Source organism: Zootermopsis nevadensis, unplaced genomic scaffold (genome assembly GCF_977971745.1).
Source record: "Zootermopsis nevadensis isolate Lab colony 2312 unplaced genomic scaffold, Znev_1.0 Znev_ptg000008l, whole genome shotgun sequence".
Classification (NCBI taxonomy): Eukaryota; Metazoa; Arthropoda; class Insecta; order Blattodea; family Termopsidae; genus Zootermopsis; species Zootermopsis nevadensis.
This window is the reverse complement of record NW_028259140.1, coordinates 13960064-13985804: the sequence shown is the minus strand read 5'-3', so window position 1 is coordinate 13985804 and position 25741 is coordinate 13960064. Positions and strand designations below refer to the sequence as shown.

General features: G+C 39.4%; 1 protein-coding gene across 5 annotated transcripts; it reads right to left on the bottom strand.

The window, feature by feature from the left end:
* Positions 1-1628: 1628 nt before the first annotated feature.
* NijC (Ninjurin C) lies at positions 1629-18464 on the bottom strand. 5 transcript variants are annotated; one of them, XM_022061472.2, is made up of 3 exons: positions 18223-18464; positions 13144-13317; positions 1629-4333 (listed from the first exon to the last, which is right to left on the bottom strand). In XM_022061472.2, exons 1-3 carry the CDS (start codon positions 18262-18264, stop codon positions 4121-4123), a joined length of 429 nt encoding a protein of 142 aa, XP_021917164.2. In that variant the 5' UTR covers positions 18265-18464; the 3' UTR covers positions 1629-4120. The 5 variants fall into 5 exon arrangements, with proteins under 5 accessions (XP_021917164.2, XP_021917162.2, XP_021917167.2 ...); XM_022061470.2 differs by lacking the exon at positions 18223-18464 and adding an exon at positions 15679-15826; XM_022061475.2 differs by lacking the exons at positions 1629-4333; positions 18223-18464 and adding exons at positions 5279-6996; positions 15679-15905.
* Positions 18465-25741: the final 7277 nt, after the last annotated feature.

Sequence of the window (25741 nt, the reverse complement as noted above, 5' to 3'; positions counted from 1 at the left end):
GCAAGAGGTTTATTTATACTGGCGCCCACAGGAAAAGGAAAAACAAAAGTAGATTATAAAGAATTTGAATTTTTATCATAAGAATACGCTACAAGAAAGAGTTGTTGACATTGCATTCTCAAGAACAAGTAATATTAATTGTTTTTATGTTAACAACAATCATTAAATGACGGTAAGAAAAATTTATGTAAGCAAATTATTCTATCTTCTAATGAATTTCAAATTTCAGATTTAATAAATGATAGTAGAGTGTTGATATGTAATTAATTTCTTTCCATAGCTTCACGCTGTGAAACACGTTAGTACAGAATGAGCAAGTTCCAGAAGAATGTCACCACTGGTCCCCACCCTGAGCCAGAAAAGTCCAGTCCATACCACCCCAACCCAATTTATTTATCTGAGATCCAAGCAAGACTTAAGCAGGGCAAATACACATATGAGGTGCGATCGGAAAGTTTCAAGACTGTGTCAATAGAGGGCGAACCGGATGTAGTACGAGCTTCTGCCTTTAGGGGTTGCGGCCTACATTTATAGTGAATCAGTGTGCCAGCCAGCATCATCGAATTAGCATTTGTTTCTTAGTTACGGGCGTTTTGGTAGTGCATTACACCGACCCTCCTGCGATTTCGGAATGGCGTGTGCATCAAATTTTGCCAAAGACTCGCCAAAACGGCTACGGAAACCTATGAAATGCTAAAGCAAGCATTTGGGGAGTCCGCAATGGATCGTGCACAAACTTTTGTGTGGCATTCACGTTTTAAAAATGGCCGAACCTCTGTCGATGATGACGAGCGTTCTGGACGACCATCTTCGAGCACAACGCCCGAAAATGTTACGAAGATTCGGCAGGCCATTCACGAAGATCGACGTCGTACCATCAACGACTTGTGCGACATTGTTGGGATAGCCTATGGGACCTGTCAGCTGATTCTAAAGGAAGAACTCCACATGCGACGCATCATGACAACGCGCCAGTACACACCGCCCTCAAAGTTCGGCAGTTTTTGGCCTCAAAAACCATGGCCGTCATCCCGCACCCTCCTTATTCGCCGTGTGACTTCTTCCTCTTCCCAAAGATAAAAATTCAGCTAAAGGGAAGAGATTTGAGACGATAGAAGAGATTCAGGCAGAATCGCAGATGGTGCTTGACAGGCTGACAAAGAAAGATTTTCAGGGATGCTTCCAGGCTTGGCAGCGGCCCTGGAATCGTTGTGTTCACTCCCAGGGGAACTACTTCGAGGGTGATAGATGAATTTAATACCTGAGATAAGTGTACGGGTTTTTATAGGCGCAGTCTAGAAACTTTCCGATCGCACCTCGTACGAGTCCAAAATATTGTTATGCTTAGTGTTTTCAAGGCAATAAACTTGCATTTTGTTGCGGAACTGTGAACTGTGTTGAGTGACAGTCGCTCATGGTCCATGGAGCATTGGCAGAACTGCAGCACATACCATAGATGACCTACCTGACATAGAGAAATGAAGCATCATGCACCTGCTGCCCCTCTTTCTACACTGATCCTCAGCACAGTCAAGTGACTGGTTTCGACAAGTAGCGACTAGTAAATTGAATGCGTACCTTTGCTTACCTTGAGGAAGGAGAGAGAATAATGGGATTAAAACACAAGATTAAACGTTTTTAATTCACATTTATTGACAACTTTTATTGCTTAAGTCATTTATATTTTTACACATGCGATAGTTAAAAATAACTTTCCTCTTTGTGACTTGTGGAGATAACAGTAAGATATAACCACGCAATGATTAATGTCATTGAGACATTGTCATATGGCCACTTTCAGTAATCGTTTAGATCAATTGAAACACTTCTCCATATCAACATTTCTTCCGAAATGGTGGTAACCATTTAAAAAATACTGTGTGGTATGAAAACGCAGAAGACCACAACTGACATCTTAACCGCTGTCAGAACCTTAAGTCAGATCTACGTCCGTATTTTCAAAAGTCTTCTTTTTTAAGTTTGTGTCTCATATTTCCCATGTATTGGATTTTATGTACCTTAAATATGAAAATATATCTTCAAATACATGTGTAAGGGATCTGTACCAAAAAAGTTGGCAATCAAACAAAGCAATGTAACCAACAGAAGTGTCTTCTGGATTTAGCTCTGGTAAAACTTTGATGTAAACGCAATACATTTTTAGTGACAATATGGCTTACAATATAGTAACTTCACAGTACCAGTATCATAAAACGCTGATTATATTTGTGCATAACACCTGCATTAATACATTCAATAAATTATTTCCCTCTTTTACTAAACAAAATCATGAACACACAGACGATGCATTCGTAAGAAGTTGGCCTCCACATAAAATTAAAGTTTTTGTGTTGATATTAATAATTATTAATTACAGGGTTATAAATTATGCGGTATTATCTGTAACTTATGATGTTTCATACGTATATTTTTCATTCCACTTTTTTGTTAAAATATATTTTGAGAACTGTCCTGAATACAACACAGTGTTATAAGCAGGAAAACACCATCCCCTTTTACAACTAAGAGAAAATATGTGAATCTCATACCAAGAATGTAAATATTTCTTGTATTTTTTACAAAATTGGAATTCAGCCGCGAACATCCATCAAATGCGCCCACATACAAAAACTGTCTGTGAGCGATTCTGTCAACATTCGATTAATGTTGGCGAAACAGTAGCACATTCACCGTATCTATGAACTTGTGGAAATAATTGGATAAAAGTGATCATTCATCATTCTTTTGATTTTGGAATTAGACTATGCATGACAGTTTTCTGAATGTTCTGACTTTTTATTAAATATGGATAACTTTAATTATTTTATTGTATTTAAGGCTGAAAGTTGTAAATTAAATACCAGAATTCAGCCTACATTGCAGTCAGGTGTAGACTTCGCTATTGTAACCCCCCCCCCCCCCCACTACACATCAAAGATTACAATACGCTATGATTGTTGCATAAGCAATTTGCATTGCACATAGGAATCTCTGGAAGTATTAAAATTCTTCATATAAATATGAAGCAGGATTTATCAATGACAATTTTACAAGAAAATGTCGACAGTTTAATTAATAAAATGTCACGTCACATATCTCTTTAACGTTTCTCATTACAGAGCTGGTGATTGTTAAGAAATTACATTGACTTCAGAGTGGATGTGGACTATGTGCATTGTTTTGAAAAATGAAAAGATTAAAGTATGATAAGTAAGATTCTTCACTCAGCATTCATTTAATTCTCTTCAAAACACCTGTTGTTTGTGTGTTACAAGAAAGTGCACATATGTTTCTTAACTATTATCTGATCACTGTCTTGAAAGAAAGAAGATTTGAGGTTCTCAAGACTTGGTGATGAAAATGCTGATTGTTGTCTTCTGGGTTGTGATGCCATGTATTTTGAAAGTGGTTTTGAACATGTTTGAGGACTGTACAGCCTCCATCTTCAGGATAGTAGTTGTGTCACATCAGAAAAAGCAGTCCACACATCTATCACCTACATATCATGAGATTCTGCCATTTTAGATTAAATTTCTAAGTACAGGAACTTGAGATGAAGATAGGCCCAAGCATTTTGATGCAGGCTGATTATCACATTTAGAAACTAGTGCTAATGCAAAATTCTTTATCAAAATGATCTTGTAGATATGTGAGACTCAGATTTTCAAATCTGAAAATATGTTGTAGGCTTGTTCGTAATCATTTGTGAAATGTCGTGTTGTTGTCCTATCGATAAGCAAACTGCATGAAACCTATTATATTGGATTATATTTTGTGAATAGAGAAAGTTTGTGCACAGTAATTTCTCTACATAATCATGATAATATTCATTTATAGCATCTCATCCTTTGCATGGCAACATAGTTGCGGTATGTGTCTTACGTAAAATCAACTTCGAATATTACATATTTTAATATTTCTTAAGTAATTCTCTTTCCTTTTTATGTAATGAACATACTCTGTGCCTCTTAACATCTTTGATAAACAAATTTCTCAGGTGGTAAAATTACGCAAAATATCCACATAAGACTTCACATACAAATATCTAAAGTTAATCAACAATACAAAGATGACTGATTAACAAATGACATCACACTTTCTCCAAGTTTCCTGTCTCATTTCATTGGCTGTTGCCTGACAGTATCATAGTGCTGTTGGACCCCATCTTCTCCGTCTCGCGCATGTCAAATGCCGAGATGATGATGTTGACTATTGTGGTTATGATTCCCATAGCGAAGACTACGTTATTCCATAAGTTGGCTCCTCCCTGATCTTTCGTCTTGTTGATGTTGAACACTGAGCCTAGCATCACGTAAAGGACTCCCTGACAAGCCTGAGGCCCGGAACAAAACAGAAAATAAAATAAAAACAGGAAGGAAACACTAAGCAAAGTCAAGTCTGATTACATTTCTTAATATATAACAAAATGATACTTGTTACATCTGAAAAAATGTTGATTTAAAGTTACGCAAGTGAATCCATATTATGTTCAACCTGGACGTTTAAACACTTTAAATGCAGATTTAATTAATGGCTCTTATATTATTGCTACTGTACTTACAAATTAATTGTATCAGAATGACCAAATGAATTTCTAATCAGATCAATAGAAAGTGATATTTACGAGCATTGATTAATGTGCAGTAGATTAGCGACTTAAAATGGCAGGCCTAAGTATAATAGATAAAGATCTCTTGGTCATGTCCTCATATTTTAACAGGTGTGATACGTAAATATGGTTAACTGAAGTCTACTTATTACAAGCAGTTTTAAGAAGTCACAGGGGTTTCCCTATTATAGGAAAGAACATGTGATTTGGAGACAGACTTTGATCTCCAGGATCTAACCACATGAACGCCATATTTGAAGACTGCAAAATGAACACACGTTCATTTAGTTTATAATAAATACGGAATGTTTGGGCCTGTCAGGAAGACTCTTTTGCATGGTTTTACGACAGACAGACTATTTAAGTCGTCTGATCAGGTAAGCGAATGAACTGAACTGTTTGACAGAAATGAAATATTAATGTTTCCTTCAAGAATTTAAATAAAACTCAATTTAATATGTGATATTGTTCCATCAGATGCAAGCCTAACCAACTGTTTTATGAATCTGAACAGACACGTACTATCAATTTGTTTGGCATTACACGGTGTGTACAACGTGAGCTATGCACTGGAAATAATGGTGCCGTAAGAGTGCGCTACATGACACAAAGAATCAACCAGTAGTCCAGCAAAATGAAACGTCGACACCTTCGAATTACAGGGAACGAAAATTCTGATTGTGGCTGCTATAAATGTAATCAAATCCGAAATTCTTATCAAAGACACGAACACATCATAAGTAAAATTAAAGCAATAAAACCAAGCTGAAATTAAAGAAAGAAAAACAATGAAAACTATATTAAGATAGACAAACTAAATAATTAAAAATAAACTCGACAAAGAAGCAGGCTGGCCTCGTGTAGTGGCTTGAAAGGGCTCTGACCCAAAATTTTATCAGTTGTATTTAACTGTGGTACAAGAATATCTGACGTAATCCTAAATATAAGGAAATTCCGTAATGGCTGGAGCCTTCAAGCACTGTTCTAAGGTTGAGAAGAATGTCCCTTTTTTCCCGACCAAGTTGTCCCTGAAATAACCCCTTTTCCTACTCTCGGTCCTTTTCGTCACTGAAAGGTCTTCAATAACGAAGTTCGCCTTGCTCACCTGTAACCTGCTTAATCCGATCTCTGAATAACCCTAACCTTGTAATTGCCAGGTAAAAAGAGATTTGGATAGTCTACGTTAATGTAAATCTGTATCACTCATGTTCATCGCCGCTGATATTCACCTCGAAGATCAGGTCTTTCCTGAACGTATTCCTGACTAGCTTGGTCTCTGAAAAAACCTTCGCATGTTCTAAGAATGATTTTCAATAGCAGTGCCTCGTATAAATCTCATCTCTCATTTGTACCCATAAACTCAGCCTCTGTAAGAGATGATTCCAGATTTATTGAACTGTATTCTAGATATTGAATTTATTAAACAACACCAATTCTGACGCAAACAATAAGAATAAAATGCAAATTGTCGTAAAGCACACGAAAATTACAAAAGGTTCTAAAGTATATTCACTACAAATTTATTTGGATCTGGCTGTCTTTAAAAAGAGGTTATTAACTTTTTGGTTTTCTGAGTAGTGGAGTAATTTTGTAGGTAAATACCAGCCTTTCGGAAGAACGCATTGTCTCCATCTTGGAGTTCGTAAAAAAACTTTGGTAAACACAAGAAGACTACACAGCGCTACAGTCTAACAGGCCGCAATCAATATTTCCACCGCTGTGAAAAACATTAGATCTTAAGTTATTAATGTTTGCGTTAACCTTGCAACATGGTCCTACCTTCTGCTCAGTTTTTCTAAGATGCTCAAAATATATAATAATTTAGTTATAAGGGAGGACTCCACGTATGTCGGAATAGACAGTCTCTGCCATCGGGACAAACATGGGCTTACAAAATTAAGAGCGAGATTCGAACCCGAGGTTGCAAAGACAGATATGAAACTGCACGCCCACTGCAATCGGTTACGTTTTCATGTTTAGAAACAAAATTCGATCTCTGATGAATTTGATTATGATTATAATGACGGCGGATAATGTGCGCTGTAAAGAAATGAGGTTATGTCAATATGTTTAGAAAAGTTTCTTTGTAGTTAAGAAATGGTCGCTTCTCTTCATATTTGAGGATGATTACGAATTGTTTATGAATACACCGCCAGTTTTAAGTGAGGTACTTCTGAGGAAACTCTGCTATTTCATTGATTTTCGTCAGCACTTCTCTTCTGTACAGGTCCAGGATCGAGACCAAAGCTCATCTTGATGACGTCAGCTACCATGGCGACCAAGACGAATCCAACAACTACGTGGTTCAAGACGGATGCCACGTGTTGTCTCTCTGGTTTGTTGATGTTGAGTGTCATCAGAACAAGAGCCAATGTGCAGGATACAACCTGTCCCCAAGCAAGATTACACCTTATGGCAACAAAGTCGAAAATTGCTTGAAACAAAACGTGAATATAATACAGTCCGGCTTCATAAACGTTAACTTCTCATTTCATGCAATCTCGTAAAAGTCTTGAGGTCTTCACTGAATTATGTTATATAACACATGCATACGATTTTCTCAGGCTTTCATATCATCTCGTAGGTTTTGAAAAACGATGACGTGTCGAATAAAATCCATTCATAAGTAAAGTAAATACGTAACCTCAATCCATTAATGTGATTTTAAAACGATTGGCTAACGATTCCACTTTTACAATTTCACGATGAGAATCCTGTATCATCGGCACCGAGGAATGATTTTGATGTCTGATACTTGCATGGGATCAGGTATAATTTTGTGGACACCTTTTCCACTTCAATGCCAATATATAAACTCCATTATAGCAAAATTACTCTAATTGATGAGAGGTAATACCACACACCAACAAATGGCACTGGTTAGCTGCGAGCAAGTAGTTCCTACTTTGACCGAGAGATAGCATTAAGATGCTAAAAATTTTCAAGGGGTGCAGCAATAGCGGAAAGGGTGTTGCTAGCAAAATTTCTGATCATTTTGGTGGGGACATAACTTCTCGTAACCGGATGTGTGAGTGTTCCATTCCAAACCCGGATACGCCCACATTAATGAGTGAGATGAAGAAGATCATGATGAGCGTGACGTCATTCAAAATGATGGCTGTGCGCTGGTCTCCGTGCCTGTTTATATCCAATCCACCGATAACCAGCAATATCACCCCAACACAAACCTGCATAGAATAACACAGTCATTGCCATATAATATCGCCAGGTGTTTACATTTTCTATGTTCCAATCATGAAACAGGATAAAAACGTTCTTTTACAAATGGCAATATCGAAGCGTTTCCAATAAAAAGAAACAGATGTTACCAACATACAGAAATACAACAGAAACAGTTATGAACAGTAGCTAACGTTGATAAATTAAATTTCTGTTCTGAAAATCTGTTTCATGATAATACCTCAAAATGCAGGTCAGAGATTTCGCATTTTATATTGAAGATCTTCATTAACCCTGATAAATTGCATTACTAAGTGCAAGCGTACTTGGTGTATCATCCCTGCTACTTCTGGACGAAATATTCTACCTGCAACAATCAACATTAGGATTTAAATTTCTAGCATAGTTAATTGTTGATTAACTGAACCCGCGAACATTTGGGAACCCACTACGAAACCGAGATTTCTATAGAACCCAATTTGGGAACCACTGAAATAAGGACGCGAGTCTTTTGTTGGAACGCGTTTTCACCAGTGTCTGAGACATCGGTTCGCCATGAAACTGCCTGCAGGTGGCAAAGGTAGAGCCGTCTAACTGTGGCAGCGCGAAGTACATTATGCCGACTCGAACAGAGTACCCGGCTCCAGCATTCGCCCTAGTCCGGGATCGAAGGCGCTGATAAGCAAGTTGAGAGCCGACACGGCCACAGAGGAGCCCAACGTGAAGTAGTTGATGACGAGAGCGGACATGTTGTACTCGTGGAGATGCAGTCTGCAATCGCGCATCAAGTTGAGAGACAGGAACATGACGCCCATCAGCACCTGTTTGGCCGCACGAAACACGTCAGAGGGCCAGGAATTCGATACAACAAACATAAATTTACAACCTCTACATGTAAACAGACGGGACACGCAATTCGGGAGAAGGCTGAATAAGCGGGAAAATGTTTACCAACTGCAAATTGAGAAAGCCGCGTGATGTTTGCTGCAAAGAAGCAAAATGTTATTTGTTCGGGTTACCACGAACATTAAGAAAATATTTTTTCACATCGGAGCGCTGAAGTATCGTAATTAAGGCGTAAAGATAATTACGTAATAACCAACTCCCATATTCAGAAGGTCTCCTACTTCGTTCCCTTTGTTTATTCAAAGAGGCTTTCTCAACTGAATAAGGTATTTGTTACAGAATGTAAGGACGGCTGCATATGATAGATAGGAAACCACGTCGAAGGAAGTGGTCGTGACTTATTATAAGCATTTGCCTAAAATAATACGGTAGACCTATCCTAAAATCGAACAACGCGGTATTCGGCACATCACCTAATTTTGTCAGCTGCGTACAATGAGTAAAAAGGCATACAATATTTTTGTGAGGAAACACTTGGAAAGTGGTCATTTGGCGAAGCAAGACGGCAATGAGAAAGTATTATGAAAGTTCTTGTTATAAATATATTGTGAAAATGGGAAAGAATGCTGTTCTCTGACGACAATGAACCTCTGGTTACTACCACCGTATCAAATCACTGTTCGTGCAGAGTCGATATGATAAAATATAGATCGGGAGGGATTCTTAAGGTGGCGACTGACTTGTAACATTTGCCTGTAATGTAACGTGTTACAAATCGAGCATTACACAAGTGAAGACAGCGAAAGGAGCCGCTCGATGCGAGCCGCTCACGCTCGCGGGCGCTCCATCGTGTTGTCGGTTTTTTCGCGAATCCCTTTGAGTGTTACATTACAAGTCAGTCAGTCAGTCGAGCGGCGTCGTAACGAGCATTCACAAGTTCTTTAGATAAGAGTAGCGTATTAAATGAAACAAAGATAACACAACCTCCACGTCCGACATATTGAACGAAATGAATGGAGCACACACGAGCACAGTCGAGCCGAGCGTTCAAAACGAGCATTCGATGCGCCTCACCAGTTGTGGTGTAATGTAACATGCTCGCCGCGAATGTTACATTACGAGTAAATGTTACAAGTCAGTCGCCACCTTTAGGATCCGGGGGGCTGCGAGATTCGAACCGGGCACCTCTTCAAGGACAAACACGACTGTTAACCAACTGCACAGACATGTTCGGTGATGATACAGGATTGGTGTAGGCCCCCACAAAGAACAACAGCGTGATCAATGGAAGAAGGACGCAAGACAACATGAACAGACGAGACATTCGAATGTCAGAGACAAGAGCTGATTCTACAGGAGCCATCTTTCAAGCGGACGTGGGACTTCCACTGTTGTGTCTGTGTGTTTGCGGTTTGTGCCACATGTGTCGCTGTGTGTCAGGCAGGGATGAAAATAAGAACGACTACATTTTTATTTTCAGTATCTTAAGTATCCATGACTGTTAAATAAAATAATCTCTTCTCGGGCGACTAACAGGGTGCTGAGGAGAATATCTGTATCTAGGAGAGATGAATTACTAGGAGGCTGCATAAGTTGTGCTTATCACCGAATGTAATTAGACTGGTCAAGGCAAAGAGGATGAGATGGGCAGGGCATGTAGCCCGCATGGGAGAGAAGAGAAATGCATACATGGTTTTGATGGACGGACCAGAAGGAAAGATACCACTGGCAAGATCTAGATGTAGATAGGAGGGTAGTAGGTATTGGAGATATAAAGGTACATACACGTAACATTTTCGTAGAATACGTGAAGGGAAGAGCCAATTTGAGGACTGGATTCGTCTTAATCGGGACAGGATCTTATGAACACGGTGATGAATTTTCAGTTTTCATAAAAATTGGATAATATTTTGACCAGATGAGTGACTATTATGTTCTGAAGGAGGACCCCATTTCATGCGGTTAGTGGTAGTTGCACGACGAAATGAACTTGTGCGGGGCTGGTTGTGTCCGTCCACATCCATCAATTCGAGAACTACTTCTCGGATTTGTCACATTTCGATTATATACTGTGTGGGCCGCATGTCATTGGAAACTACCAAAACTCGTAAGTTTAATTGTGTACAATCTACATTAACGACATGGCGGGCGCACCAACTTATAAAGTGCGAGCGAAACTATGAAATAGTCATAAGTCTTTGCCTCATATAAAACAACATGACGGCTTCATGACGCGATAAAAAATGTTACAAATCGAGTACAATTCCATAATTTCACAGCCTACGCATAAGTCCACTGAGTTTATGCATTGTATTGTAAGTTTACAGATTTATATTACCGAAAGAATGTGTTAAAACACGTAATTTATGACGATAAAAATAAATGTTGTTTAAGAAACGGAAAAAGACGTTTTAGTTGTGAATTAAAAGCGCCTAACATTTAGACTTACATGGAAAAGAACTAAGGCATTGCGTACGATCTTAAGAGTGATAATATAATGTGTCTTAGTAATGTTGAACATTCATTCTTAAAAATACGTTATTTTTACTGAAGTACAGTACATGGGGCACAGCCCGCGTCTTTCACACATTTAGCTCTCAATTAACTACGTCTGCTGTGGTCCTTCAGTCAACTACAAAGTTATTTTAAAATGTTTACAACCGCATAAAACAAAAATGTAAGCGGAACGAGATTATCGATCCTAAAACACAAGGGTAACGATTAGCCTCAAGAACACGGACTAGAATCGCCTGGGGCACTAGTAACACTCTTCCTCCGAGTTCCCGAAGTGGGTCACGCGGTTGTCATAGCAACAACAAAACAATTTGTATCGATTGTGTCTACTCGTGCCCGTATGGCTGTTCTGAATGTCGAACAAAACTGCTTTTTGACACTGAAACAGCGCTACGACCCGTCAAAGTTCACGGTAACAAAACTTGTTCGTGTTACAGAATTACCTTTACAAATCTGGCTGAGAGTAAAACATTTATGAACTGTATTTTGTAAGAAAACGAAATGTGGAAACATCCTTACGGCGACTGAAGCCAGACTCCACCGGTCATCACCGTAGGCACCACAATAGCAGTGTTTGCCTATCTTGCTACCAGAGACGCCACAGTCAGAACTTAGTTTCAATTCCTTCCGCATAGCTCGTTCACTCAAGCCTGCATTAGGTTCAACACACGAACTGCAGATGGGGAGGATTTATTACGGGTTGGTCGCGTCTGTCCAGTTAATCGCTAGACGGACAGACACTCAGCGACATTCATAAAGGTCCTTTTCTGTTAGTCCAAGCTATTTAATGAAGCGAAACCCTGGGAATATTTTAGTAATGTCTTATTTTATAATAGCGTCTCTGTGCATAAGCAACACGACAGGGAGACGAATGAGGGAGAATTGCTACAACTTCAGTTTTTCCTGCCTTCGGCGAGGAAATTGGCCAGATTCACGCCCTGGCTGACTTTGACCTCGAGTAAACAGTCCCATTACACATTACACTAAGCGAGACAAGAGCTGTTCTGGATGCCGTGATAAAGTGAATGTTTCGGATCGTGCGTCCGGATTTTAACCACGGTCGTCCATCGCATTAGCTGCAATACACGATTGTGCTGCTTGGTCGCTGGGACCGTGGGTTCGAATCCCACTCAAGCCATGGATGTTTGTCCGCGTTGTCCTGTGTACAGGTAGAGGCCTTGCGACGGGCCGATCCCTCGTCCAAGGAGTCCTACAAAAATGTCTATAGATCGAGCCAACGTAAAAGTTGGATACCGGAAAAATGTATAAAACATTGTTAAACCGGAAATATATATAGTACATTATAAGACAAAAAATTCTTGGATAAGTATTAATATTATGACATCATAAGAATAATTATAATAAACAAATTGTTGATATCGATTAGGCCTTTAATAATTTCAATAATTTGGAAATTATAATTTAATATGTCTTCATGTTAGTTATTATTGCCCCACAGATGTTAAAAAAAAGCACCGATAGTAAATACAATTAAAACGATTCACAGTTCTCTGGTTGTCATATGCGGACAGACAGACATGGCGAAGCTGTTGTATCTTCTCGATTTATGAACCTGCTTATGACGTAGCAAGCTTCAGATCTGGCACAAAAATGTAACACTGTTGTAAACTTTTCGTATGAAGTCCGATCGTGGAAGCGTGATGCCTCAATCATGTAGCACAGCGCATAACAGTTGACTAGAGACAGGAAAAACCATCAGGTGACTCAATAGCAAAACAAAGAAGCTAGCAATGCGCCTTGAATTTCTGCAACTGCGTATGCAGGTACAAAGACCATCTGAAGTTTCAACGCCGATCTTGTTCTATGTTACTTACAGCGCATATCAAATCAAAAGTCACAGCAACGCAGGATCATCGCGGCAAAGAATTTCAGAGAGCGTTCAAGGTTTAAGCGATGCGTTGCAGGAACAGAATGATCATGTAAGCAATGTAACTTCTCATGAACAGAGAAACCTAAGCCTACGTGTCACATACCTGCAGAACAATGGATACGGATATAAGCCACAGCATGAGGGTGTAGAACTCGTGCTGATGACCGATCTGCAAAACGTACTTCAGCTGACTCGCGTTGGCTGTAAGGAGGGCTATGTCCAACATCCCCTGCGCTATCGTCTTCTTTGTGGCATAGCTGTTCGCGTCCAGAGGCTTCTGTAATGTAAAAGTGTAAATATCTCAATCCCTGTGATCAAGATCTGCAATTACGTATCTTGATTTATGATTTATGCATCACTTAACGACAGTATAGTACCGTGCATGGGATATTTACCTTGGAATAATATCTGTAAGACTACGTATGACCCATAATGAGAAATGTCAATCGATATTACAACCCGAAGCTAACTCAAAAGCAAAAGTACGAAATTGAAGATTATCATGAACGAGCACCAAAGCCAAATGTTTGCATAGCGATGAGTTTATTTATATATTATTCTTTCATCACAGTAGGCTTACAGATTTTCAAATCAGATGTTATGAAAAAGTGAGCCACCATATTTCTCTGCGTATTGTTTTATCTATCAGTGCAGATGTGAATTCCATTGTGGCATTAATTTAACGACCATAAAAATTTAATGTTTTGGCTCTTATTTCATAATTCGATTTATTACTTCAATGTGATAACCTTTGTAAAGGAAAATACGTTTCATTTCCGTTTGCCCTTCAGAGTAACAAATCGACCTAGGGCGTACACAAAAATACTTTAGTTATAAACATTTGAATAAAGATTTTCTTGGATATTATCCATCGTCTAGTAAAAGAAATATAAAACGTAAAACGACGTTTTCGGAGATGGGGCTCTATCTCCGTCTTCAGGTTCTTTGTTTTTATTTGGCATTTTCATGTTTAACGAATTATATTTCTACTATTTCTAATTTATTATTTTATGTCCCACGGATGGATGGTGTGGTGATGTTCTTGTATTCTGGGACTTTCACTTTTTTACTTTGTCCGGAGATAGGGATTAGCTCTATCCAGTGGGCCCAACTGAAGACGGAGATAGAGCCCCATCTCCGAAACGTCGTTTTACGTTTTATATTTTACTTACTAGACGATGGATAATATCCAAGAAATTTTTTATTCAAATGACTCATCACCATCGTCAAGAACTTTTAGATTAGTTATAAACAATTCGGTATAGTGTAACCTACACCCATGACCTACCCGGCTGATTTAGAATTAGCCTAAAATATCATTTTAAATTAAGTGATTAATCATTTCGTTCCTTTAGTAACATAAGCATACTATTTTTATTTTATTTGTAGTGTTCTGTCTGCCGACAGGTCCATATGAACAGGATCCTTCCATCCTTTTCTCGGACTGGGACCTGTTCATATACGTTCTTGGCAGATGATCCAGAAGTGGTTTGCCATTGCCTTCTTCTGTGTGTGAATGGAGTAATTGTTGGGATGCCACGGAGGAAAACTCCGTGTTGCCTAGACCACGGCCTTGCCCAACACAAGTTATAAATTCGGGCACCGCCGGGAATCGAACCCGAGACCCCAGGATTACAAGACCAGCGTTCTGATTTATTCGTTAAATTTTGGTTTAATTCTGCATTACTTTTTCCATGATGGTGGTCTACCTGTGAGTTGTCGCACTATAGGGGTCAGAGAAAAACAAAAGTCCACTCCCAGATAATGAAGTTCATTGGCTTCCATTGTCATAAAGGTCAGTAGCTTCTTTTGTAGCAAAAAAGGGCTACTTGACAGTTGTCTGGTATTGTAACCCACTGTTAACTTCCTTTCGTCATAAATAATTTTTAAGATTTATTGCACGTTATATGTCGCGAAGAAAATTCTACATTTTCGAAAATATAAATTACTTATGTCAGGAAAATTTAATGTTCTAAAGCTTTCGGGGTCGATCTTCATGATTGTATTAAAGGTCTAGACCAATGGAACTCTTCGTAACATGTAACAGTTGAGATTTTCACGGCGGTGTGTCCGAAGATGAGTCATTGCTCTGATGATGGAGGCAGCAAGGACCTCTGAAACGTCGGTAAACTTCTACCTCTTCAATTACTACTTTTTCAACCAATCAGGAGCAGAGGACACTTCTGGTCGTTCCCTTGTTCTCACAGTTGGAAAATCCCTTGATTGGTTCACAAGACTTCGTCTCTTGGTTAATAGCCTTACTCCGGATTTTAGAAATATTGTTATAATTTAAAGCATATTAATTCAATCTACAACAAAGTGATGTCTGTGCTATTTACATTCAGTCGCCTTCTCACGCTCTCACCATCAAATCTCTTTGGTTGAAACCTGTTTTATCGTTAGCTGAATACATGCATCCACTGCCGCCCAAAACCTATCTAATTAACGTATAACAACAGATCCTTCCAACAATTTAATCAAGAAGTGTGAAACAAACCAGAATCACGCACCTCCAAGAAAGGAACGACATCCAAAAGGTAAATCGAGTTGGAAGGGATCGGTTACAAAACTGACAAGAAATCTGAATGTGTTTTAGAACGAAATAACATCAGATTCTCTAGAAAATGTTTCAACTTACAGAGTTTTGCTCTAGTGTCAATTGTTCGTGGTTCTCAGACTCCCTCTCAGCCATGACGCCGCCACACAAACTACTTTGCCACAGATTCTATTCCCTTCTTATTTATTCAGCAAGAATCAGTCATTCAACTCTGTGACAATCGCGATTGTGCGACTTTATTTGTGAAGAGAAGTAAATTTTAATCGATAACAACGATTGTAAACAAAGAAAATCATGTGCAGGTCAATCCTGTCACCTTCAACAAATGTTATCATTACCCATATCTTAGCAGCATTCATGCAGCGAGTGTTTACTTTAAGGGAATTGGGTTGCTTTGTTTCTGCTTTCAGATGTCCAGCTAGCATTTTCATTGGTCGAAATTAATCGACAGGCAAGTTGGCAATACGTATTATGGAGCAGATCGACTACACGTATCGAAGTTTTTTTACATTCAACGATTCGTTAAGGAATTATCGAAATATATCATTTTATGAATTTAGAATTACACTCGATCGGATTTTTTTTAAATTAAAATGGAGATAATAGCTCTAACGCAAGAGAAATAATCTAATGAGAGAGCAAATCTTGTGAAACTATTGCTCTATTTATTATTGCTATCAGATAGAACAATCTGTGTTATTTCTACCCATCCATCTCATTAATTAATTCCAAGTATTGTCTCTATAAATGCAACATCGGAAAAAATTTACATTTCACTTTTATTTGGAGGCTACCCGGAACCTTCACAATTCTCGGGAGGAAGCCCCCTTGTCACCTAACCCGAGGGATAAGGATTGTCTCGAAAAGTCACTCTCTCTCTCTTTTTTTCCCGTATTGCTTGTAGATGTCATCCATTTACTGGAGAGGGTAGAACGGACTTTTGCAAGATCTTCGGCCATTCCTTACAGCAATCAATGATTTGTTCTGTGTTAAAAATGTATTTGTTGTGGGACATGTGACTGCTAAGTGGTGTCGTAATAAGATTTATGCTACGCAATATCTGTAATTACAGAATCTGAGTGACACCTTTTCAACGCCTATGTTGAATCCTTTCTGCATTGCATTTGATAACACTCAACCTAAATTAATCTAACAGCGAATAACTGTGTCGCATTTTTTTTTCTAATACAAAGTGCGACAGCGAACGACGGAAACGAAGTGTTTCACCCGTTATGTCTTACAAACAGCAGTCTCCTTTAGTTACGTTACATAACTTCCATGCTCTTGAACCCAACCACCGTTTAAATCGTTTTCCCCTGAAAGATGTACAGCTCGTGACACACCCCGTCATGACCTCCATTAGCTTCCTGGCGCAACAACAACTGAACTCCATGTGCTTATTTTCGGACTGAGAGAAAAAAAGATGGCGCTACGCCCTGAGGAACGAAGGTCGATTGTATTACTTGCCGAATGTTGTGGTATCGCCATGTTATTTATTACGTACAAACACCGACTTGGATTGGCTATTTTGCTCATATATTTGTAATTTTACTCGGTGTCTCCATTTTAACATGCATGAGAAACTATTGCGTCCTCCTGTCTCATAATCAATAATCAATAATCACGGTGACTTCTCTTGCCGAACGCTGTATTCTGTAACCTCAGCACGAAATTATTTCTACTGCCAATTTATGAACGAACGTAATTGTTAATGATGAAACAAAGGACTCGCCTTCATCGTTTATTCCCTTTTTCTGGAAAGTGGGGTAGACCAACACAGCTTAAGAATTCAACACGCAGTTTTTGGAGATGAATTTCAAAGCTTCTTTGTAATTCTGAAAATGAAATTTATCTCGTGCGTCACAAACACGAAAAAATATCCTACATTCATTTCGAAAACTACGGAAGATATTCGTCACCAGTCAACCCTAGAATCCTAGAATTATACAAAAGAAAGAAACCTGTTCCCTCGGGATAAAAATTAATCTTATTAGCCTACTTTTAAAACTTTCGCAAACTCTTGTGTCTATCCACACACAACGCTTAAACAGCAATGACATTTCACTGCATTTCAAACGTAACGGCTTCATTCAGATTTTTCAAAGTATAAAAGTTAATATTAATCCATTTATAGACGGTTTTGTCAATATGTAGCAAAATTCTTTCACCAATTTGGCAAATATGCGGGTTACAGCAGCTCGGCTGTGTCGTCAGAGTGGTAACGGACACCGTTTTAACGACCACGTTCACACGAGACATTTGTTCAGTCGCCTCTTAGCATCTGTCGAAAACTCATTAAAATGGTACCAAATAACACCGGAGTTTTCTTTTCTCAAATTAAAGCCCATCGCCTCTGTGAAAATACGACTAGTGAACAGGACTGTAACAAAATGTTTGGATAGAAGTGATATCAAAATTTAACCAACTCTTCAAAATTCCAAGGTACTTTATGAGCCTTCGACAAATTATTAATGAAAAAGTCCATCTTGAATCCGATAATTACGCTCTTTGGAGAACTTTGGCGCCATCGAATGTCCCGTGAATGACATACAGGGAATAATAAAAATAGACCCTAGACAGAAAACGTACTGCTTGAACCCCCTTGTAGGCATGAGGACCACTTACCCCCCTGTTTCCCATTTCTGGTGTAATGGCAGCTGTCGACATTTTGTGGCGTATCTGTTGTCCTGCAAAGTTAAAGCGAACCAAATGCTATCTGTTGTGAGTGAAATTCGAACCAAGGACCAAGATCACAACTGACATAACCGATAAATCTCTAACTGCAACACAGAACACTGCAACTGTCAGGCAGAGCACAGATACATCGACCTCCACCACTCGTTGTCGACTGCCTACTGTTTTGATTTCCCTATTCTCTATGGTAACAGGCCAGTAACATGACGTACATGATTCCTGCAAGCAACAGTGGAACAAACAGCAGCCCGCGATATTTTTAACGTGTTCTATGTTGGTTTCGCCAACGTTTCTGTCAGTAGCCGTACATAACCTCAATAGGAAGAACTGAATTACAGGAAATGAATGACTTCTGGGTACAGTATAGCTCGATGCTTTGAGGGGCAGTCCAGATATTCTTTCTTAACAAATTTTAGAGACAATTATTTATTAATTCTAAATCTTTGCTACGCGATGCGAGGGTTAAGCTGGTGTGAAAACTGATGAAATGTGTAACAAGAAACTGTCAAGGCAAGCACGTGCCATTCTGAATACTACTTTCTACTTCAGTCCGACTGAACGCAAAGACCTTATCTCCTGTCCATTCCCGAAATGAACTAAAAACTTAGACAATCTTCGTGCAAATTAACTTACACGAACATTGTCTACGTTTTTTGTCATGTGCAGACGTGATTTACTACTGAAGAAATCTACGAGAATTTAAGTGAAATTAAACAATACGTCTTGCGACAACGTTTATTTATATTCATATAAGTGCGTAATACAAGTAATGTACATATATCAGTCGAAGTAGTGACTACACAAAATCATCGTTTATAGATTAACCGATTTACAATTCGCCTCGGCGTTCATAATTTATTTATTCAGTAACCTTACAAGTTCCTGTTTACATGAAGGGCTTACCTGTGACGACTTTGTGATAAGAATATCACCTTTACTGCAATTAAACTAATACCCTTGTTTCGGTAACGTTATGACATCTTCTTTTACAATTTCATACCTGTCAAAAGATCGATTACAATGTAAATAATAAAATGACATCTAAGTGCGCTTTTGTCGTGTTTTAGATTACTGAGGATTCTAAATGTTTCACACAAACATAACTGATCGGAGCAGTTTCCTTCTTCAGAAGCAGACAGTTAACTCAACTCTTTGAGGACACCCCCTGCCCCCTGCTTTCATGAAATCCAGAGCTTTATTTTTATGTTCAAAAAAACCCCATCGTATTACCCTACAATGGTTAGTTTAATTTAGTTCATAATCTCAGATTATTTTCCTATGATCTAATGGACTCTTATCGATGCATAGATCTGCCAAATGCTCTCATTCCTATGGATTTTCAGGCTAAATATTGTATCGATACTGGTATTTCTAATTTATTCATGTCCTAACGACTTCCAAATCGTCAAGGAAGTGGTCAACTGTTACAGGCGGACGACAATGAGTAATCCTCCTGTTTAGGTATTGGTGTATAAAACTTCGTCAGTGTACAAATGACAGTCTTCAGAAATGCCACAATGTGTCCTTTCCGTTATTGCGACGTAATCACTAATTGCACAGTGGTTTCTCAACAGAAGATGAAAAATACACACCAGTAAGAGTTTATGTATTTATTTAGTGTTCTGTCTGACGACAGGTCCATATGAATAGGATCCTTCCATCCTTTTCTCGGACTGGGACCTGTTCATATACGTTCTTGGCAGATGATCCAGAAGTGGTTTGCCATTGCCTTCTTCTGTGTGTGAATGGAGTAATTGTTGGGATGCCACGGAGGAAAACTCCGTGTTGCCTATACCACGGCCTTGCCCAACACAGATAAGAAAAAAGAAATGTGGCTTCTAAATTACAAAATTATGTGTTATGAACAACCGGTGTAAGTAAATTTAAACAAATTGAAATGTAACCTAACTGCTTCAAGAGTTTATGAACTGTCACAAACAAAACCTAGTTGTTTCAAGCCGCTCTGTTTTAATGCATCAGCGTATCCCTGCAAGCGATCTCACGACCCGATTGACGGCTAGCCTGTTCCGAACCTGCGCCACTTCTATCTTCAGGGTAAATGCGCCATACCGTTGAGATAAATTCCGACTCGCATAGCCAAAGTTTTGCTATTCAGAAAACTAGATAACAGTTCCGCCACTGCCTCTTCGTTTACAGAGTATTTGGGGAAATCAGATGGGACATCCTGATCCACATATATTATTAAGGTAAATCCGGTGGGTTCCGGTAATCCTTGGCCGATATCAGTACATGTCCTTCTTCAGTGAGCCAAGAGAAATGTTGTGAGTGGACGCATTGAAAATCGGCGCTGTTTTGCAAGAGTTATAACTGATTTTATGCGGTGAGTTTGTTAATTTTATGCTCAAAGTTATTTCTGCTGTTCATAAAATGTGTCTTTATTAGTCCAAGTCGAAGTAACTATGAAATCACGATACATTAGAAGTTTCCAGTGTTGCTGGTCTTGACTTCGTACGACGTGGCCGCCATGTTGGTCATTTGGTAAGGCAAGTGGGAGGGCGCGGCGTCTCTCCCTGAAGACAAGGAGAGAGGCCGCACTTAAAAAAATACCACATCTGATTTAAAAAATCACACACATACATTATAGAGTACTCCAAATTGCCTGTTCTATTGTATTAACTTTTCTTGTTGAGGAATATTAGTCCAGTATTGAAAATACCGAGAAAAAACTCAACTGCAAGGAGACAACTGGCTTCTGTCCTCCCTGAAGCAGCCAACATAGAGGAAATGCGAAAGAAGCAAAGAGGAAATGAAGTCAAAGAGCAGAGGAAAAAGGCAAAGGTGAACAGTCCGAGTACTTCAGGTCTACAAGGTTGAAGAACTTAAAGAAACAAAGTTCTAATCAAGAGACCCCTGAAAACTGTAACACCAACAAGTGCTGTGAGTACTGGGAAAACTGTTGCAGAAACTGACTGCAGGAGTTCTGCCGTCCGTACAAATTTCACTGACTAACGCTTAGACTCTAAATTCACTGGTTTAAGCTTTGACTCCAAGCAACCACTGGAAAATTTTGCTTTCAATGTACTTGATAATTGAACATTCATTTGATATTCAATAACTTTTTAATTTTTATTGTTATTCACATATTTTCTCCATGTTAATGTTCACATTAATTCATTAGTTTGAATGAAGTTCATCAGTTTTCATTTACATATGTTTCTCTTTGAATTCAAGGATGTTTTCAAGGAGCGGCATCTCCCGGCATGTCCGGGATAGATGCCGCAAAGACAACTTTTCTTATCGCCCTATATCTCTGAGAATTAATTTGCTTTAGATATTTTGTTTACGGATTAGTATAATAGAGATCTTAAATATAATTTCTCTGAATTTTCAGCCGTTTTGACCATTTTCGGATTGAGTTAGAACAAATGTTGCAAAAAGTGCGGCATCTCTCCCGGAATTACCTTATTGTCCCGCACGTTCCCACAGTTCATGATCATGTTTCATCTTCACACTTGAAACATCATTAAAAGCTTCGCAATGCCTGGGACACGCCATCGCTTTGTCACGAAAGGCCACACCTCAATAGTTGCTTCTGATTCACCTCAACATTTGTTACATTCTAACATTGTTCCTCCGCAGTTTTACCCGCCTCTCCCTTTCACCGTCATCCTTTAGCGAGCTTGGTGTTGAGTCACGTGACCTTGCCACGTCCAGTTTGCAGTTTCATTGCCCGGATGCAGCTGACATTTGTGCGTTGAAGATCAGGATTGAGCCCCTTTACTTAGCAGACGAGTCATTTCAAGGCCACAAAGAATCTTTCATCTTGTTATAGAACCAAAGGCCTCTTCATAGTCGCTGGTTGTATTTCTAAAGATAATTAAAACTAATTCGCATCCCTGTAACCATTTCAATGTTGACTTGTCATTTATTTAAACCTGGAGACACTGCCGGGTTGTGGAGAATACGATAATGAAACTTGAGCCTCCATATGTGGAGAATTTTGAGTAAATGTCGACTTTAAGACTTTCCATAGTTCAGACAACCGCTGGATTCTTACTGCTGAGGCCCGGGCTCGCATCGATGGTAATCAAAAGTAGTATTGGTGTATGTTTCTCTCCCGAATTCTCCAGTTTTTGGAGTCAGAATCATTTCACCGTTGCTCTATGTTCACTCATGAACCATCCGCGGCTTGGACAGTGGTCCCTGTAGCGGGAGCAGTTCCGTGTAGACAGACTACTCCCTCCGCAACAGAAAATAATTTCATGCAGATACTTAGATTTACCAATAAATGATTTCTTACTCTTAGTTTCTAAAAGAATAATTTTGCGGTACTTGTAGTTTCTTATACATGTGCTAAATATCCCGTTATCTATTTATATTTAGTGTTCTGTCTGTCGACAGGTCCATATGAACAGGATCCTTCCATCCTTTTCTCGGACTGGGACCTGTTCATATACGTTCTTGGCAGATGATCCAGAAGTGGTTTGCCATTGCCTTCTTCTGTGTGTGAATGGAGTAATTGTTGGGATGCCACGGAGAAACCGGGGAAGCCCCCGGAGGAAGACTCCGTGTTGCCTAGACCACGGCCTTGCCCAACACAAGTTATAAATTCGGGCACCGCCGGGAATCGAACCCGAGACCCCAGGATTACAAGGCCAGCGTTCTAACCGCTAGACCACCGTGGCTTATCCCGTTATCACAACACTAAAAATAACAAGCGACTGTCAGGTTTCGCATGACCAGATATTCTCCATAGCACGTAGTTCTTAAACACCCTTAGTTTCTATGTAGGGTCTGAGGTTATCATGGTGAGTTTGAGGATGGCTGTCTTCTGGCTTGTTGATCCGTGTGGTCTGGTAGAAGTTTACCGACGTTTCAGAAGTCCTTGCTGCCTCAATCATCGCTCTGATGATGGAGGCAGCAAGGACCTCTGAAACGTCGGTAAACTTCTACCAGACCACACGGAGTAACAAGTCAGAAGACAGCTATCTTCACCCTTAAATTGAAAACAAATTTCACACCACTAATGGACAAACAGATAACATTACATTTTATAAACTTGAGTACCGCCACGGTGGTCTAGCGGTCAGAACGCTGGCCTTGTAATACTGGGGTCTCGGGTTCGATTCCCGGCGGTGCCCGAATTTATAACTTGTGTTGGGCAAGGCCGTGGTCTAGGCAACACGGAGTTTTCCTCCGTGGCATCCCAACAATTACTTCATATTCATCATTATTTACATAAAGAAGAAGGTAATGGCAAACCACTTCTGAATCATTTGCCGTCAGACAGAACACTAATAATAAAAAAAACACTTGAGTACGCGCTGTATATTTATAGAGCTTCACCCGACAGAATGATGAAACAATTCTCAGTATTTGGCTTCGTCTCCATGTTCCTACTTCACGCAACGCATGAATCTCAAGATAAAAGTTTCATTACCAATCTAAATAGCTAACTAAACAAAATAAATTAAATATGGTTCCTTAAAACGTCGTCATAAGATTCGTAAGGCAGTAGGTACATTATTTAGGCAGACACCTGTTTTATCGGCCTCAGTTAACGTGCGGTATAAAGATACGCTCTCGTGGGTTCGCGTCCAAGTCAGTCCATGTGTGTTTTGTAATCGGTAACGTGGTAATGGGAGAAATTTCTCTCCTAAACTTTCGGATTTTCCTTGTCAATACTACTTCACTGTTCATCAATATTCACTCATATATCATCTAGGTGATTTACAGAGGCCCTGTTCTAAAGATGGTTCGCCCTCATCACAACGATACGGCACAACACAGAGAAACATTAGCGCTGCCTGGTGTATGATGTTCTTACTACCTACAATAACATTTACGCAAGTCTCAAAACCTACATTACATTATTATAGTAATTATAATAATGTGTCTGTTTCACATTGGCCTGAACTGTTAATAAATTTTGTAGTTGTACTATGGAATTAGCCTCCATTGTGCGTGCGATGTTTTCGAAATTCAGTCGAAAGGGACTTGTTTTTAAAACTGGTCATTACCATGTGAACAAACAGATAATTATGAAACAAAAACATTTTGTAAAAATGTTGCTTGGAAACTGTAAAAACGCGGACACTTTGAAAACTAATGAAAAATTAAAATTGAACGTAGGAAAGCAGGTTTTGTTGAAGTGAGCTGGATTTATCCGGCCCATCGTGTAGCGTAAGGGCCCTTGTCCACGACAAGAATTTTCGCCGTCCGCCGTTCCGATAATTTACCGGGTTGGTAGTGATGCATTGTTTCATATGAGAGTTTGTCCACGAGCCATCACGGCAAATCTACCGGTCCGGCTGCCGGGATGCAACACCGGAATCCCACTGTAGAGACGGCAGCCGGACGGTGCACCGTGTTCTCAGTGGGACATGCATTAACATGTCTACGTGTCCACGAGCTCGCCGTCAGTCATCTGTTGGTCTTGAGAGAGCGTGCAAGTTTCTTACGATATTATCTAACAATGAACTTGTGATTTAAAAATTCCACATTGAATAAATAAACTGCTAACGATGATTTCCCAACAAAATATTCACTAATAATAAAGATTCTCACAAGAAGTTGTGAGACAGTGAAGTTATGGCAGTGTCAGTGCTGAGTTCGTCAATCATCTCCATTACTGCACATAATGCATTAATATATTAAGCGAACTTATTCTGTCATGGAATTTTTCCAGCTTCGGAAACAAAGTAGTTAGCGAATCACCTCGTACTGCTTGTGAGCGAGGGAGTTCTCTTAGTTCCGAGTCCACATTTATAGTCGTATCGGCACACATAGTATTAAGTCCCTCTTCTTTATGGATGAAATTTTGACGAACACAACAAGCCTTTACTATGTCAGTCGCAGAATCTGTGGAGACATTCAAAGGCCGGTGAAAAATCCCCCATTTAATGGTCATTATGCCAAATGCACACTCTACAAATCGTCTTGCTCTACTTAAAAATTCGCTTAATGTGGTGAAGTTCTCGGCCACCATATAGACGAAGTAAATTATTACGCAATGCAAAAGCTTCGTCACCTACGAAAACAATATCTGGCAGTGCCCTGGAAGGAGGTATGTTCAGTGTGTTTCCTTGCAGATTTTTCCATAACGAGTCGCAATCCTTTCCATAAACACCGGCATCCACTACTGCCATCAGGACTAACGAATACTATTTATTTATTTAGTGTTCTGTCTGACGACAGGTCCATATGAACAGAATCCTTCCATCCTTTTCTCGGACTGGGACCTGTTCATATACGTTCTTGGCAGATGATCCAGAAGTGGTTTGCCATTGCCTTCTTCTGTGTGTGAATGGAGTAATTGTTGGGATGCCACGGAGGAAAACTCCGTGTTGCCTAGACCACGGCCTTGCCCAACACAAGTTATAAATTCGGGCACCGCCGGGAATTGAACCCGAGACCCCAGGATTACTCTCGGGTTTATAATTGAAAAACATTGAACCACTCTCTTCTGGTTTGATAATCCTGACGTGCT